Source organism: Crocodylus siamensis, chromosome 8, assembly GCF_052110815.1.
Source record: "Crocodylus siamensis isolate JL-2025a chromosome 8, ASM5211081v1, whole genome shotgun sequence".
Classification (NCBI taxonomy): Eukaryota; Metazoa; Chordata; order Crocodylia; family Crocodylidae; genus Crocodylus; species Crocodylus siamensis.
This window is the reverse complement of record NC_143402.1, coordinates 57,366,070-57,383,290: the sequence shown is the minus strand read 5'-3', so window position 1 is coordinate 57,383,290 and position 17,221 is coordinate 57,366,070. Positions and strand designations below refer to the sequence as shown.

General features: G+C 60.4%; 2 protein-coding genes across 2 annotated transcripts in view; one reads left to right on the top strand and one right to left on the bottom strand.

Annotated features, from left to right (window-relative positions):
• The first annotated feature begins 1,655 nt into the window (after positions 1-1,655).
• IER2 (immediate early response 2) lies at positions 1,656-3,909 on the top strand. The gene has a single exon (XM_090061237.1). The coding sequence runs from the start codon at positions 1,801-1,803 to the stop codon at positions 2,575-2,577; it is 777 nt and encodes a 258-aa protein (XP_089917363.1). The 5' UTR covers positions 1,656-1,800; the 3' UTR covers positions 2,578-3,909.
• Positions 3,910-6,741: 2,832 nt separating this feature from the next.
• Positions 6,742-17,221, bottom strand: part of CACNA1A (calcium voltage-gated channel subunit alpha1 A) — a 151,090-nt gene continuing 140,610 nt past the window's right edge. The window contains exons 45-49 of the mRNA XM_090061117.1: positions 16,966-17,079; positions 15,195-15,230; positions 12,798-13,017; positions 11,631-11,845; positions 6,742-8,526 (exon numbers count right to left, since the gene is read on the bottom strand). Coding sequence (XP_089917243.1) covers positions 8,047-8,526; positions 11,631-11,845; positions 12,798-13,017; positions 15,195-15,230; positions 16,966-17,079 — 1,065 coding nt within the window. The 3' untranslated portion in view covers positions 6,742-8,046. The remainder of the gene's footprint in view (positions 8,527-11,630; positions 11,846-12,797; positions 13,018-15,194; positions 15,231-16,965; positions 17,080-17,221) is intronic.

The following is a 17,221-nucleotide window of genomic DNA, read 5'->3' as shown; positions in this document are numbered from 1 at the left end:
TGTGGGGACTGAGGGGGGCTGCACTCAGTCGCACTGAGGGGTGGAGGTGCAGTGGGTGCCCAGACTGGCTGTAGGATAGGGACAGTAGGGCTGTGGTGGCGGGTCAGACTGTAGGGGTACAGGGGCACTCGGGCTGTGCTGGGGGCTGTAGGGGCAGGTCGCGCTGTGTGTGGGGGGGTGCCCACACTGGAGGGCACTGGGGACTGCAGGAGGATAGGGACAGTGGGGTTGTGTGTGCTCGGGGCTGTACTTGCGCTGGGGTGGCTGAGGGCTATAGGGGCATGCTGTACCCAGTCACAGTGTGGAGTGAGGGTGCAGCGAGACTGTGGGTGCCCAGACTTGGCGGGCACTGCGGGCTGTAGGAGGAAAGGGACCGTGGGGCTGTGCGTGCCCAGTAGGACTGTAGGGGTGGGTGTAGTGGGGGTTCGGGCCGTCGCGGTGAGGGTGCAGGGGGACGAGGTCCCGGGTGGTTGGGCTGTGCCGGTGCCTGTAGCAGCTGTAAGGGGTCAGGCGCGCATCCCGCAGGGGGTCGGGCGGTCCGTGCCGGGCCGGAGCAGTCGAACTGTCCGTAGGTCCAGGCGCGGGCGGGAGGTCCATGTGCGGGGGGCGGAACAATGACGCTGCAGGATCCAGGTGTCGCGGGAGGGGGTTGATGAAGGGGGGTTCCCCTCCTTGCGCCCACGGAAGGAAGCTCCCGGCTCCCACCCCCTTTGCCCTAATATGGTAAGAGGAAGCGCCGGGACGCCCACGTCACCATTTCCTGGAACACCGGCGCCCGCGGCGTTCGAAACCCCCCTTCCCGCGCCATCTTCACCCCCCCCCATATAGTCATGGAAACAGTCACCAGGGGGCGGAGCCTCCGCACCCCGCTTCCAGCGCCCCTTCCACTTAAAGAGGAAGCACCCCAGGAAATCGCGCGTGGGAAGGAAACAGCGGGGGGAGGGGGGATTTCCGTGTGCCGGCTCCCCCGGGCAGCCCCCCCCCCCTTCGCCTCCTGCTGCTGTTGCCTGGAGTCGGGGCTGGGAAACCCCGTGGGGGGGGGTGTCGGTGTGAAATAAATCCCCGGACGCCTTGCATAAGGGCGGGGACTATTTGATGTCCGCAGGCATCGCGGTCTCGGACTGCCAGGAACTATGGGCCACCGCTGGATGGCGGCCGGCGTTGCTTGAAGTCCGCTGGGCCCCTCGCGGGAGCCCAGAGAAAGTCCAGACGTGACGTCTTGCATAAGGGCGGGGAAAGAGTGTGAAATAAATCCCCGCAAGTCTCCCCAACTCCCCCCCACAGCAGCGCTGCTCTTGCTCCCCCCCTTATTGCTCCCAGTCCCCCCCCGTGGGGGGTTGCATTAATAGCGTGCAACTTATTGCAACCCCTGTATTGTACGGACTGTACTTGCCCCCTCCCCATTGCACGGGCTCCACTCGCCCCCCACTCCTTGCATTACACGAGCCGCCCTTGCCCCCTTCCCCTTCCTTACAATGCAAATCTTTCCCTTGCTCGCGCTGGGGGGGGTGTCTTCCCCTCCCCCACCCCTTGGTATTTCCGCCCCCCCCTTCCTTTGGCCTCGCGCTGCCGGATGCGGCGGGGTGGGGGCGGGCAGGGGAGGGGGAGCCGGCGCTGAGATCACTGGGGCTATAAAAGCAGCGAGGCTGGGCGCGGCCGGCTCTAGCCCGGGCGCCTGCTGCTGCGAGGAGGCGGTGAAGTAGGCAAGTCTGCATCTTGCAACAAAAGCCCCTCGGAGGGGAGCGCGTGGGAGGCGCCTGCGACCCCCCTCCACGCGTGGAGCAGCCGGATCCAGGCAGCATGGAGGTGCAGAAGGAGGCGCAGCGGATCATGAGCCTGTCGGTGTGGAAGCTCTACCACTCGCGGCTGCAGCGCGGGGGGCTCCGCCTGCACCGCAGCCTCCAGCTCTCCCAGGTCCTGCGCAGCGCCCGGGAGCTCTACCTGGCGGCCAGAGCCGGGGGCGATGAGGACGGGGCTGCCCCGGAGCCCTCCCAGCCGGAGCCGCTGGAGCGTGGGGAGGCGGCGGATCCAGACCCACTGGGTTGTGTGAGCGCAGCTGATCCGGCTCCCATGGACCAGGCGATCGCGGCGGATACGAAATCCCTGGACTGTGTGAACTCGGCGGATCCGGATCCCATGGACTGTTCCATCGCGGCGGATCCGGCTCCCCGGGAGCGGGCGATCGCTGCGGATCCAGCTCCCCCGGACAGTGTGAACGCAACGGATCCGGATCCCATGGACTGTGCCCCCGCGGCGGAGCCGGAGCCCCCGGCCGTGGACACGCAGCTGAGCAGCGCCGAGCATCGGCCGCCGCCAGTCCGGGGCCCCTGCAACAAGCCGAGCCGCAAGCGCCGCAGCCCGAGCTGGGCCAAGCCCGGGGCGGCCGAGGCGGGGCTGGCGCCCAGCAAGAAAGCCAGACTGGAGGCGGAGGAGCGGGACCAGCAGCCGCAAAGGCAGGAGGGCCCCTTCCCCAGCCTGGCCAAGGTGCTGCAGAGCCGCTTCGCTGTGCCCACCCCACCCTGTCGCCGGGGCCAGGGGGTCCTGGGCCTGCTGGTGAGAGCTGTGGCAGCCTGCTAGCTGGCCTGGCCCTGCCCTTCATTGCCTGGGCTGGCTCCTGACCCCAGGACCCACTGGCAGAGAGACACACGGAGCCAGGGTCGCTGAAGGACTCCGTCCCAGTGCCAGGGGGTGACCAGGCCCCACTGAGGCATCCAGATGGCGAGAGATGCTGCTCTGAACTGATGCCCTTTTCCCAGGGTACGGGCAGCACTTGCCTGCCTTCAGCTCTGCTGTGCCTGTGTCAGGCAGGGAAGGGTAAATCCGGAAGGGGGCTAACTGTGGGGCTGGATGTCCCCCTTGGAGGCCTTGTGCATGTTTCAGGGCTGGGTGTGTCTGTGTGCGTGTGTGGGGGGTGCAGACCAGGGCCAAGGGATGACACACGGTTCCTATGACCGGTGTTGCGTCACCCAGCAGGGAGTTTCCTGCCCCCCCCCATCCCCTGGGCGTGGGAGGCCAAGCCTGACTCACCAGCCGGCGCCAGGGGAGGAGGAAAGGGTGCCAAAGTCCCCTGGACTTGGTGGGGGGTGGGGTGGGGGGAATGGCATGTGTGTATGTGTCCTGCAACTCTGGGAAGAAGTGGTTGCTTGATACCAGGCTGGGGGGGCTGAGGTCAAGGTGAAGGACTGAGGCCTGCTGGGACATGGCAGGGCAGCAGGAGATGGGTAGCCATGACCTGGCACCCACCCCGTCAGGGCTGGAGGCAGCCTGCAAGGGGGTGTTGGCAGGAGCTGGGCTGCGCCCTTTGTTCCCTGCCAGACACAGCCGGTCCAACCGGACAGGGCTGGGTGTGATGGCGTCAGGCCGGCGCACCGCCCCTGGGGCCCAGCTGCTGGGTGTGTATGCACGCTCACACCCACACACAGAGGACCCAGGCTTCCGGGGGATGTGCATATGCTCCCAGTTGCTGGGTGTGTACATGTGCATGCTCTCTCTCTCTCTCCTACATGCACACATGCACTCACACATGCTCTTTCTCCAAGCTTTTGGGTATCCACACCCACCCACAACTGCTAGGTGTACCCAGGCACACACATGTGGGGTCTCAAGGCCACCTACAGCCCAGCTGCTGGGACCCCACACCCATGCTTAGGCTTGCCCGTGCTTGTGGGGTCTGTCTGTCTGACTGTCTGGACACTTGTGTGTGTGGGGGGGTGTTCTGGTAAGGGGAGCCCCAGCAGTCCCCTCCCTGCTGGCGGGGAGGCCCTAGTGGGGCAGGGGCTGGAGCAGGGGTCTTGCCCTTCCACCCTCTTCCACATACGGTGTAATTTATACCTGGGAAATCATGGGGTTTTTTATTGCTGTTTGGGGAATTATTTTTGTAAAGGAAATAAAGACGCCTTGTGAGACGTACCCTGTTGTGGGGCTTGTGTGTGTGTGTGCGCATCCCCATGCCAGACACCTGGGTTCTGTGCGCCTTTGTCTTCTGGACTCAGGGGGGTGGGGTGGGGTGTTGAACATCTGGGTTCCATGTGTATGTGTCTTGAATGCCTGGGTTCTGTGCATGTCTGTGTGTGGGTGTGTACACTCAGGAGCAGGGAGAATGTGTGCACGCCTGGAGGGGGGTGGCCTCGTGCCAGAAAGGCTGGATCACTGGCTGGGGAATTCTTTGGAGGTGGGGAGAGCCTGCTGGTGCCCCTCACTCCCCCACCCAATGCCATGTCACCCCCTGCCTCACCTGCACCCCCCAACTCTGCTTCAATTTCCCCATAGCCAGCCTCTTGGCAGTTGGGCTTTGTCTGAGCCCCCTGGGGGGTGGGGAAACAGGGGTGTAGACACTGGGGGTGGGGATGGTGGCCCGAACACCTGGGTTCTTTCATGGGAGTTAGGATACCTGGGCTGGGGTTTGGGTCAGAGGCCTGGGAACCTGGATGCCTGGGTTCTTTTCTCAGCACCAAGAACTGAATGGAGCCGGATGTTCAGCAAAGCCTCATCTGCCTCTGGCTCTGTGTGTGTGTGTGTGTGTGTGTGTGTGTCTCGGGGGGGGGTAGGGTGCTGCATTTCCTCCTCCCACAACTTCCTCATTGGGGGAGGGCAGGCAGGAGGCACCTGCAGGGCTGGGGGTGGGAGGCCTGACACACTCCGGACATCCCCAGAGCAGAGGCTTAGTGGTTTGAGATGAGAGCTAGGGTCTTCTGGGCCTGGGTCTGGGCTTGGGCATCCAGGATGAGTGAGAACCCAGGGGTTGGGGCCCTACACCTCCATGATTAAGTAGCTTGCTGCCTGCCCCCACCACCTTGCTCCCCCACAAACCCATCCTTCACCTTTGAGCTGGGGCAGGGATCCCAGGGGTCTGGACCACCCTCTCCCAGCTCTAACCACTATACCAGAGTCTTTTCCCAGATCTGGGCTAGAATTAGGATAACACCTCCCCCCCAGCCGGCAGTGATGACATCAGGCTGGGCACAGATTGATACCTGCCCCCTATATTCTGTCCTGGCTCCCATCCCTGCCTTGTGCGGAGGGTTTTTTTTTTGTGGGGGGGGGTGTAGATCCAGGCCCCATTGACAGGATTGGGGGAAGAGTTATGACAAACTTAGGGGAGAGGGATGGGTCCATAGGACAACAGAGGCCTGGTGTGGGGGTGGCAGGGGGAGAGGCAGTGCAGGACAAACCAGATACCTGAATGCCCCCCCCACTGCCAGCAACCAGGGCATGCTAAAGACTGCCTCCCCATCCATTCCCATGCCTGGGTGGGGGGCAGTGATGTGCTTGCCTGGGGAGGTGGGAATTCCACCTTCAGGAAGGGCTGGGCCCAGGGGATCCCCCCCACAAGCTTCCTCCTGCCTGAGCTGGGAACTTCCCTCTGTGCCACCCTTGGGGCCAAGGCCTTGGTTATGGGGGGGAGGGGCTGCCAGGGCTTGTGCTGAGGAGGCAGGGAGCTCCACACGCCCCCCAGCCCATCTCTGTCCACCCCCTCACTCCCCTGCCCATGCCCCCAGCCCTGCTGGTGCACTGCCCCTCGCTCCTGATCTGCAGCCCTTGACCTCACCCGCAGCAGTTTGAGCCCCTCGCTCCTGGCCTGCAGCCCCTGGCCCTGCCCTAATGGTTCCCCTCACTCCGGACCCCAGCCCCCCCACCCCCAATTGTTCTTCTGCCCTCAGGGCTAAGCTGAGCAGGCAGCACCCCCTGGTGGCTGCAGGGTGCACAGCCACCAGGGCACCCCAGGGCTGGAATGGGGGAGCGGGAGGCCCCCTTAAGCCACCCCTCCCCCCAGCCTAGAGCCAGGCCCTGCTCTCCCTCTCTTCCCAGAGAAGGCCAGGGCTAACAGCCTCCATCACACTCAACACCCCTCCCTCAGGCCCTTTCTGCTGAGATCAACGCCGCCCCCCCGCCGCAGCGGCATGCATGGACGCTCTTTCCAGGCTGGGGAAGGAGATGAAACACTACCCAGGGGTTGGGGTAAGGCTGCAGGGCCTCTTGGCCCTTCCCAGAAAGAGGGCGGGGGCAGGCAGAGATGTGGGACAGGCAGGGGGTTGGCTGAAGTCTGCAGTACTACCTCGAGCGCCACCAGGGCTACTTTCGCCTCCCCCAGGCCCTCTGTCCAGGTCAGTGGTGGCAGGGTCACGACTGAGGTAGCTCTGGACCTGCCTCCGAGGGGGCTCAGGCCTGGCCAAGAGTCGTTTTCGCGGCCAAAGTGCCACCGGGCTTCGAATCCGGGGCACCTGCTTCCTGGGATGGCCCCTTGTCTGCATTGCACCCCCAACCAGGCTGGGTCAGCGCCTTGTGCGCAGCATAGCCTGGCTGTGCCCCAGCGGAAGGGGTGGGGGTGTGCATGCGCGCGCGTGTGTGTGTGTGTGTGCGTGCGCGCGCCACCCCCCCCAGCGGAAATGTATGGGGGGAGGGGAGGTCTGAACTGCCTCACAGCTGCCCCGGCTGACACTGGGGGGGGGGGGGGGGGTCATGCGCACCCCCTCGGGCACCGACATCCCAGACTCTGCCGCCCCCCCCTCCCAGCAAGCAGTTCGGGCTCGCTGTAAACTCTGGTACACCACAACCTCCGCCCCCTCCAAGTCTCTTGCAATCAAACCAAGGCTTAGAAACAAACCCCCCCCCCCCCCCCCGCCTTGCCCATTTCCTGACACCGTCCAATGGGAAGCAGGGAAGAAATCACAGGCATCTGGCTGAAAACCACCGAGCACCCGTCAATCAAAAAAAATTCTCATATTTTTTAATTTTTTGGGGGGGGGGGTTTTGGGATTTTTTTGTAGGTTTTTTTGTGGGTTTTTTATTATTTTTTTTCTGCATCTTTTTAACTCCTTTTTTGTGTTTTTTTTTTTCTCATTATTTTTCATGCAATGCATCTCAGTCCCGAGCCCATGGTTTGTTGGGTTATTTCCGTCTCTGGTTCTTTTCTTTTTTTTTGAGGGGGCGGGGATTTGGGGGGGGGGGGTTTCCTTCTCTCAAACAACATAAGGAAAAAAAAAAAAGGATAGAACCCACCGGGCCAGCTCCTCGGCTTTATTGTATGTATGTATGTATGTATGTATGTATATATGTGTGTGTGTGTGTGTGTGTGTGTGTGTTTAATTTTTTTTCCCGAGGTCTTTTTTTCTGTGTCTGGGGTTGGGGGGTCTTTTGTTTCTGTTGGTTAGTTTCAGGCAGGAAGAGAAAAAAAATACTGGTTTCTGTAGCTGGGAAGTTTTTGTTTTTGTCTGTTGGGGGGGGGTTCTTCTTTTTTTCTCCTTTATCTCTGCAGGCAGTAATAGTAAGGGTTTGGTATAACCGGCAAGCACTCCTCTCCGTGTCAGGCATTGGGGGGGTGAGTGTGTGTAGGCATGTACTGGGGCAGGGGTGGGGGACATGGGCTTACAGGCGCTGTCCCTGCTGCAGGTCGAGATGATAAAACTCATCAATAGAACCTCAGGGGGGAAAGGGGGGAAAAAAGCAGAGTTTTTTTTTTGTCTTTTTCCCCCATCCTTTTGTCACGGTGCTGCTTGGGGGAGCTGCTCCAGGACTCCATCTGTGGCTCCAAGGCCCCATCATGAGGAGGAAGGCTGGAGTAGGAGGGGAATTCTCCAAGCCTCCTATTCTCCAAATTTGGGGTGCCAAGGCCCCGTATCCTGGGGCAGAGGCTGGAGGGGTAGGGGAATTCGCCAGGGCTCCAGATCACCTCTCCAAGGCTCCTCCTTGAGGCAGAAGCAGGGGGCATAGGGGAATTCTCCATGCTCCAGGTCATGGCTCCAAGATCCCCGCTGGGGCAGAAGCTGAGAGCAGAAGCTGGAGGGATACAGGATTTCTGCAGGCATCTATCCTCCAGGTCATGGCTCTAAGCCTCCCCCTGGCGGGGCTTGGAGGGCACCCGATTCCCTTCCCCACTTCTCCCAGCCCGAGTTGGCCCAGCCCCACCACACATCCCATGATGCCCCCGCATGCCTGTCCCCAGGGCACAGTGTGGCCTCCCAGGCCCCCCCACCTCCCCTCACCCCATGCATGTGTGTAGATGCATTGTGGGAGCATGTGCAGGGTGCCCTGCCCCCAGGTCCCCCGCTAGCAGCAGTCATCTTCATCGGTCTCGCTGTAGGGTTCATGCAGGCCATGGCGGGACCCGGCCGGCCGGGCCTTTGGGGGGCCGTGGCCGTGACCTTGACTGTGGTAGTAGCCGTTGGGCAGGCGCCGGCCATGGCGCGAGGGCGAGGCTGTGGCCCGGCAAGTCCTGGGGGTGCTGTGGGGGGTCTCGTTGAACTCGGGGCCACGGTAGTAGCTGTGACGGGCGCCGGGGGGGGCATCGGGGGGCTGCCACCGGCTGCTGGCGTGGCGATAGCTGCGCGGCGAGGCCGCTGTGGGTCTCTCAGGCGCTGGGTCAGGGTGGCGGCGGGGCACCGGGGGGGCAGCTTTCCGCACCACAGGCGAGTAGGACACGTGTGGCCGGGGTGTGGCGGGGGTCTGGGGCAGCTGGCGGCGCCCCCGCCGTGGGGTGCTGGTCCCCGATGTGGACAGGACAGGGCTGCCACTGACCGAACTACTGCCCTACACGAAAATTGAAACAAAAAGGAAATCAAAAAGCAACAGAAGGAGGAAAAAAAGAAAACAAAACAACAAAAAAAAAAGCAAAGAAACGGGACAAAAAAGAAGCAGACGAGGAGGTTAACGAAGGGGTGGGAAGGCAGGTAGGTTAAGGAAGGGACAGTTAATGAAGGGTGGAGTGGAAGGAAGAGGCGGGGACAGGGGGGCAAGTATGGCAGGGGTCAAGGATGGGGGGACACAGAGAACAGCCACAGCAATGGGGCAGGGGGAGGTGGGATGGGGGGAGCCAGACAGAGGGAGCCAGGAGGCCAAAGCAAAGAAAGGAGTGGGGGGAAGAGTAGAAAGAAGATAGAAAGAGAGAGTGGAAGGGGAAACCCTGTGAGAAGGGAGATGATCAAAGGAGGCTTTGGTGGGGGGGGAAGGTCTGATTTTGTGGGGGTTAAAAATCAAAGGAGCTGGGAAAAGCTGGGGCAGGGTGCTGATGGCCTGAGGGTAGATGGAAAGCAGGGATGGAGATGGAGCCAGGGAGTGGGGGACAACAGGGTGGGGTGGTGCACTGGGTCTGGGGGGCGCGGAACAGAGCTGAGCTGGGGGCTGGAGAGAACTGGGTCAACGCAGGGGGCTATGGGGGGGCAGCACTCACCTAGGGTCTCCACAGCCCTGTCCTTGGTGCCCACTTTCCTGTTTCCCCCCCTGCCAAAAGGTGCTCAAAGCCCCCTTTGCTCTGGCAATGCCCTGCTCCAGCAAGGAGGGAAACAGACACAGTGGGGCAGTGGGACATGGCCTGACAGGAGGCAGTAGGATCAGCAAGGTTAGGAGCTTGGCAGCCCCCTTCTTCCCTCCGCCCCTGCATGCCGGGGCAGGGAGGGGAAAGTATGCAGCCTGCATTTGGCATGTGCCACATGTGTCCTCCCTCAGCCAGAGCTGCTTGTACTTGTACTGCTGCACATGTGTCACACATGTGTTGTGGATAGGCCCATGTTTCTGTGGCATGTCCATGCTGGGCTTCCTGGGTGCATGTGCCTGACGCATGAGTGGTGCAGACCTGTGTCCCCCACATGCCCATTTAATCACAGAATCATAGAATCAATGGGTCGGAAGGGACCTAAACAGATCATCTAGTCCGACCCCCCGCCATGGGTAGAAATGAGCACTGGGGGTGGCAGGGGTCATAAGACCCCAGCCAGGTGCCTATCCAGTCTCCTCTTGAAGATCTCCAGGGAAGGTGAGAGCACCACCTCTCTGGGAAGCCTGTTCCAGGCTCTGGCCACCGTTACAGTGAAGTAGTTCTTCCTAATATCTAACCTAAACCTATCCTCCCTCAGCTTGTGGCCATTGTTCCTGGTGACTCCAAGGGGACCCTGGTGAACAGACTTTCCCCGAGTCCCTGTTGGTGGTCCCTGATAATGTTGTAGGCAGCCACAACATCCCCCCTTAGTCTCCTCATGCGGAGACTGAAGAGATTCAGGTCCCTCAGCCTCTCCTCATAGGGCTGGCCATGGAGGCCCTCAACCATGCGAGCAGCCCTCCTCTGGACCCTCTCCATGTTGTCCACGTCCCTCTTGAAGTGCGGCACCCAGAACTGGACACAGTACTCCAGCTGCAGCCTGACCAGCACCGCATAGAGGGGGAGCAAGACCTCTCTGGACCTGTTAGTGATGCCCCCGTTGATGTATGACAGGGTGCGGTTGGCTCTGCCTATTGCTTCGTGGCATTGGCATGCATGTGCAGAGGCTACATGTGCGTCCATGGCTGTGGTGTATACCCTGTGTGCACATGCCCAGTTCTGCAAGTCCATGTAGTGCATTGCCCATGTACCTTCCTCCGTGTTGCACACATGCACACCCCACATGTATCCTCTGTTGCACACGTCCTGCATCTACCCTCCTCTCTCCATGTTATACCCACGTCCCACGTGCCCCCCCTTATCCAATGTGCATGTCCCCCATGCGTACTATGTCACACACATGCTCATGTTGCCCCCTCTCTGCATATGTTGTACAAGCTTGTGCTCCCACATACCCACCCTCTCTGCATGTCATGTACCCCACATATGCACAGGAGGGGGTCATGGCACACATGTACCCCGTATGTACCCCCCTCCCTCCTACATGCATGTGTACCATGTCTATCATATATCACATAGGTGTGCCCCACATATACCTCCCTCTCTGCATGTTGCACATGCGTGACTGCACAGGTAGCCCCTCTCTGCACATCAAATGTGCATGTGCTTCTCATGTAGGCACGGGGGGATATTGCACATACATGCACCACAAAAGCAGCCACCTCGCTGCAGGCCTCATGCATGTGTGCCCCTCACATGACCCGACCCCCTCTCTACCTGTGCAGCTCACGTGTGTGCCTGGCCTCAGGTCAGCTCTGTTCCAAGCCTTCCCACATTGCAGAGCCCAAAGCACCCAGGACAGGGGTCACAGCACACTCATAGGATCTGGGTGGGCAGTGGGGGAGCTCTGCTGGCACCTACCTGCGCGCCCCTTGCCGGGGCAGCGAAGCCAAGCGGGCAACACGGAGAGAAACATGAATCAGGGCCGGACCCGCCACCAAACTGCACGCGCAGTGGGGGGGGAGGGGAGGAGGCAGGGAACAAGCAGGAAGGGGCAGGGAGTGGGGGGGCTGTGGTGAAGGGAGAGGGTGGGGCAGCAGTTGCGGGGAGTCATGGAAATGGAGGGCTTGGAGGGACTCCAAGGCACCTGCCCCCCTAGCCCCCTCCCAGCCCCAGAGTGAAGGGAGGGGGTGGAAATGCTGGTGGGGATCAAGGCCTTGCCCCATACCACCAAGGACCTGGGGCCTCCTCTTCCCCCCACTCTGAAGGAACTGGGCTGACACCCATTGAAGCCTGGACTCGCTCCCCCTCCCTCCTGCTCCGGATCAGACCCATTCTCCCCCTACCCCCCAACTTAGATGTCTGGCTGGGGCTGGATCATTCCCACAGGATCAGGCCCACTCCTCCCCTTTAGGCCTCTGCCCTGGGGGAGGGCTCTCAGCATTACCAGGTGGAGAATCTCCCTAGATGCCCCTCCAGCTTTCCCCCCACCCCCACTGGGGCCCTAGAGGATGAGGGAGGTGGGACAGGGGGCACCCACCTGGCGGGGGGGGGGGTGGTCGCGGGCCTCACTGGGGGAGCGGGACCAGCGGCGGTCGCGGTCACGGTCGCGAGGCCGTCCATCCTCATGCCGGTGGTGATGGTGGTGATGGTGGTGGTGATGTCGCCGGTCCTTGGGGCGTCCACGCTCCCCATCACGCTCCTTTGGGGGCAGTTCACCCGATGGTGGTGTCATGCTCAGGTCTGTGCCCAGGCCTGCCAAGAGGGTGGGACAGGTAAGGAGCTAACTGGGAGCCAGCGGGAGAGACCCAATCATGTTGGCTGTGGGGGAAGAGGGTGATGCAAGGCCCACCCTGATGTGGGAGACCTGTGGTCTGTCGTGCAATCACATAAGAGACCTGTAGCCCCAGCTGTGCAATTGCATGAGACTCCTGTGCCCCATCATGCAATTGCACAAGACTCCTGTGCCCTATTGTGGTATTACACAAAACCCATGGCCTGGACTGTGCAATTGCACGAGGATCCTGCAACCCGTCATGCAATTGTGTAAGTGTCCCATGCCCTGATGCAATCACACAAGAAACCTGTGGCCTGGGTTGTTCAATGGCACAAGAGTCCTGCAGCCTGCCATACAATTATATAAGAATCCTGTGCCCTGTCATGCAATTACACAAGACTCCTGTGCCCTGTCGTGCAATTGCACAAGAGGCTCATGACTTGGGCCGTGCAATCGCACAAGAGTCCTGCAGCCCATCATACAATCATTTGAGAATCCCATGCCCTGGCATGCACTTGCACAAGAGACTCACGGCATAGGCCATGCTATTGCATGAGTGTCCCACATCATGGACTGTGCAATCACAAAAAAGAAACCCAAAGCATCTGCTGTGCAGTCACTGTCAATGGGGTGGCACAGGCCAAGGGAGCTGAGGGGTCACCAGGGTCAGGGGCCAGGGCTGGGGACACAAAGGCAGGGGCTGGGGGGTGGGGCACCAGAGGCCAGGGAGCACTGGGCCATCAAGGGCAGGGCCTGGGGGGGCACCAAGAGGCATCATGGAAAGGGGCCAGGCACTGGCAGACATTGTAGGGGAACATGGCTGGGGGGCACTGAGGCTAGTGGCCAGGGGGGACACTGGGGGTCAGGGAGTTGGGGAGGCACAAGGGTCAGGGGATCAAGGGGGTACCAAGGGCTGAGGGGGTCACGGACCTGCATCAGCATCTGCGTAGCGGCCCAGTGAGCGGTCAGAGGCACGGTGGGCACGGTCCCGGTCCCGGTCTCGGTCCCGGTCCCTTCGGCGCAGGTGGTGGCGCTGTGCATCATCAGGGGGGACGCGCTCCAGTGAGTAGTCGTCCAGGCGGATGCCCCGGGCCCGCGGGTGCCCCAGCACTGAGGCCGAGCGTTTCATGGGGCTGACATCTGGGATAGTCTGTGCAGAAAGAAATGGAGACACAGAGGGCACCAGGGCCGTGGGTGCTGGGATGTGGCCGGGATCCCTCCCACCCCCCAAGGAGCACACACCTTTCCCCCAATAACCCATGGAGCTGGGACATGGACATGGTGAGTCCATGGAGGGATGGACCTCCCCTAGGGACATCTGGGATTCAGACCCAGTGAACTCCACTGCCTGATGGGGAAACCAAGGCACAGAGCAGGGCCTCTAGGCTGGGGAAACCAAGGCACAGAGCAGGGCCTCTAGGCTGCTTCCTCCACCAAAAGCTTGGGACTCAGGTCTTGCCTCTGCCCCCACGTGCCAACTGGAGAAAGAACCCCGGAGTCCTGGCACCATGCCACACCACGCCATGCCACGCTCCATTTAAATGAGAGAACCCAGGAGTCCTGGGATGCCCTGGACCTCTTTAACCCCGCCCCCCACCTCCACCCTCTTCCAAGGCTGATGCCCTCTTGCCCTGTGCCCAGGGTGGGTATCAGGCTGCCCAGCCAACATCCCTGGCCTTACCGTAATAACCTAATACACAGAATATATAGATCCATGCACATCCAGGTCCCAGTCAGGACAGCAGGTGGTTGGCACTACTGCAACACACCTAACATATGAATGTACAGCTCCCTGCATGTTAGAAGGGTCTCTGGCACTATCATAATACATCTAATACATAGTAAGGTACAGTTCCCTGTATATCAGGGGACTGGTCAGGACAGGGCAGGTCCCTTGCATTACAACAGTGCGCCTAATAGACAAAAAGTACAGATCCTGGCACATGCAGATCCCTGTCAGGGCAGTAAGTGGTTGGTACTACCATAATATACCTAATATAAAAATGTACAGCTCCCTGCACATCAGGGAGCTGGTCAGGAAGGAGGCACCAAGGAGGGTCTGGGGCTGGTATAGTATATTCATTGAATATACTATACTTAATACATAGTAATACACATCATGGTCCTGCTAGCGGGTGACTGGCACTACTATAATACACCTAACACATGGTAATGTACAGCTCCTTACACATCCTGGTCATGCTAGTGGGTGGTTGGCACAACTGTAAGCCATCTAATATACAAATGTACAGCTCCCTGCACATTAGGGGCATAGTCAAGAGGGTGCCAGTCCCTGGCACTACCATAATAGATCTAATACATAGTAATGCATAGATCTCTGGTCAGGATGGGGGCTGCTGGATGCTGCCCCAAGACACAAAGCCCCACTGGCTGCTCCCTGCTGGCTGGCCTCTGCCTCTGGGTTCAGCTGGAGAGGCCCATTCCAGAAGCTGTCCCCTGCTGCCACTTGGGGTGGGGGGTCCAGGAGCCCTGCTAGGAGCAGACAGAGCTGGATTGGGGGGGGTATGCACCATGTTGCTTTTGAAGGCTGTGGCTGCCTGGTACAGTACCCCCTGGCAGGGGGTGCGGGGCTGTGCCGGGGCACAGGACTCTGCCGTGGGGCCGGCCTGATGGGCAAGGACGAGATGGGGCAGAAGAGTGAGGGAGAAGGACCTGGGGAGGAAGCAGGTGGGAGGAGAGATGGAGGGCATATGGGCACAGACAAACAGAGAGAGCAGGGTGATTATGGGCCTCGAGATGTAGGCTGTGGAGAGATGGATAGAGAGTTGGAGAGGAAGTGAATGGGGAAAGATGGGTGGGGATAGAAATGGGGAATGAGGATTGACAGAGAAAGAACTCAAGGGAGAGGTAGACAGAAAGACACACACAAATAGAGATAGAGACAGACCAGATAAAAAGAGAAAGACAGAAAGACAAACAGAGAGACATAGATAGGCAGAAATACACAAACAAAGACAGGCAGAGAAAGGGAGAGACAGACAGAGAGAACCCAGGCAAAGGCAACAAACAGAGAGACAAAGACAAACACACAGATAGACAGAGAGACAGCTATAAGGACAGACAGACAGCAAATGAGATAGACAGGGACAGACAAACAGAAAGACACACACACAGATAGATGAATAGACAGAGACAGGCAGATACGCACACACGCGTAGCCAGACAGACAGACAGCTGGGAGGGTAGGTAGGTGGCAGTCAGGGACAGGGGACAAGCCATGGACTGTGTCCATCTGTCCGTCCATCCAAGGACGAGCCCACAGCATGGGATAGGAAGGGTGCTGGGGGGCCTCGTGGCGGTACATACACTGAGATTATTTCCTCGGGGTCGCACCTTCCTCCGCTGCGGGGGCCGAGCAGGGCGGTGCACACAGAGAGGGAGAGAGAGAGACAGGAGATAAATATGGGGGGGGGGGATGAGATGGGGAGGGACACCAGGGGGCAGGGGACAGCAGCACGGCAGGGCCCCCCAACATGCTCCCGGCACCCCCCAACACAGCACCAGCCCCAGAGCAAGCTGCAGCCCAGCTCTGCCTCCCACTCCCCCCCAGCAGCCAGCAAGAGCCCCAGTGGGCTGGAATCAGCCCCCACCCAGCAGCAATGCCATAAGCATCTACACAGGCCCCTCTGGAGTGAATCCGGATTAGCCAGCAAAGAGAAAGCGGGCTGAGCCCCCTGCCCCTTCCTCCCAGTGCGGACACTCCAGGTCCTGAAGTGACTCTGGTTTGGCCCTTGTTCAGCTCCAGCCTGCAGGGACCCAGCGATGAAAGTGCTGCGGGGGAAAAGAACCCAAGAGTCCGAGTCTTGATGCCCCCGTTTTAAGTGCTGGATCCCTCCTGCCTCCCAGACCAGAGAGAACCCAGGTGTCCAGGGTCCCAGCCCCACCCTGCTCTAACCACTAGCAGTACTGCCTTCCCAGAGCTATGAAAAAAAACACAGGCATTTGGGCTCCCAGCATGCCCTGCTCCTCTCCTCCAAACAGAGTGAGAACCCAGGTGTCCAGGTTCCCAGCTCCCCCTGCTCTAATCACTAGCTCTACTGCCCTCCCAGAGCAGGGAGGGCACCCAGGTGTCCACAGACACACGTGCAGTGCACTGGTGCAGTGCTCACACACACATGTCCTCACGCTCGCACACACATGCGGCTCGATGCCATTGCCCCATGCTGAGCCCAGCACTACCCAGCTCATGCATCACCATTACCGCCTCCCCCTTCCTCCCCCCTGCAAGCCACACTGGGGTGTTGTTGTTGTAAGAGATAGGGTGAGCACCCCTCCCTTGCACCCCTGGCACCCCCCACCTGTTGCTAGGCAGCATGCGCCATGCCAACGTGGGAAGCTCACGTCACAAGCCTGATAGAAGCAGCGGGGAGTGGGAAATCTCATGGGGGGGCACTGGGCGCAAGCAGAGCGGGAAGAGAACCCAGGTGTCTGGGCTCCTGCCCCCTGCTCAGACAGCAACCCCTCACTCCCTTCCCACAGCACACTGAGAAAACCCAGGTGTCTAGGCTCACAACCTCCCCCCAACACCCCCTCTCTTACCCAGAAGATCCCACTCCCCCCCCAGAGCTGGAGGGAACCCAGGTGTCCAGGCTCCCAGACCTCCTCCCACTCCCCTCCCAGAGCTGGACCAGAACCCAGGCATCTGGGCTCCCAACTCTCCCTGCTCTAAATCCCCCAGCCCCCACTCATCTCCCAGAGCTGCAGAGAACCCAGGCATCCAGGGTGCCAGACCCCCCTGCTCCCTATCTATCTTGCCACCCCACCACAGCAGCCCAGCCCCCCACAAACCACCCAGTGCTAGAGATTGTACTTGCTTCCTTCCAAGATGGAGGCGCCAGAGTCCCATGCCCTCAGCAAGCATGGTCGGGACTGGTGGAGGTAATGACACATGTGTCCCCAGCCCATAGGCCCCAGCACCATCACGGTAAGCCACAGCATGGAACTCCCCCCATACCCCTGGCTGGGGAAATGCTGGAACGTGGCAGCCAACTGGCAGCTCTTGTGGAAGGGCCTGGGGGGGCTGTGGGGGGGTCTCAATGCCCCCCCAGCCTAAGCCAGCACCGCCTGGTACCCTCACCTGGTTCTCAGCAGGCAGCCGTGGCATGGAAGCAGCTCGGCCATGCCCCTGCATGGGGGGGTAGTGATCACTGTCTGAGTAGCCATCCTTGCCCATCTCCCGCATCTCCACTGACTGCAGGGGGCAGCTCTGTGTCAAGTGGGGGAAAAGGAGGTGGCTTCCCCACAAGTGAGAACCCAGGAGTCCCTGAGCACATGCCCCACCTCCCAAGTCTCTTGGGCTCCAGATACCAGCTCCTGTTGTCCTCCCACTCCCT

Bases quoted from the DNA above. Each gene is read 5' to 3' on its own strand.
- IER2 (XM_090061237.1), top strand. From the start codon at position 1,801: ATGGAGGTGCAGAAGGAGGCGCAGCGGATCATGAGCCTGTCGGTGTGG.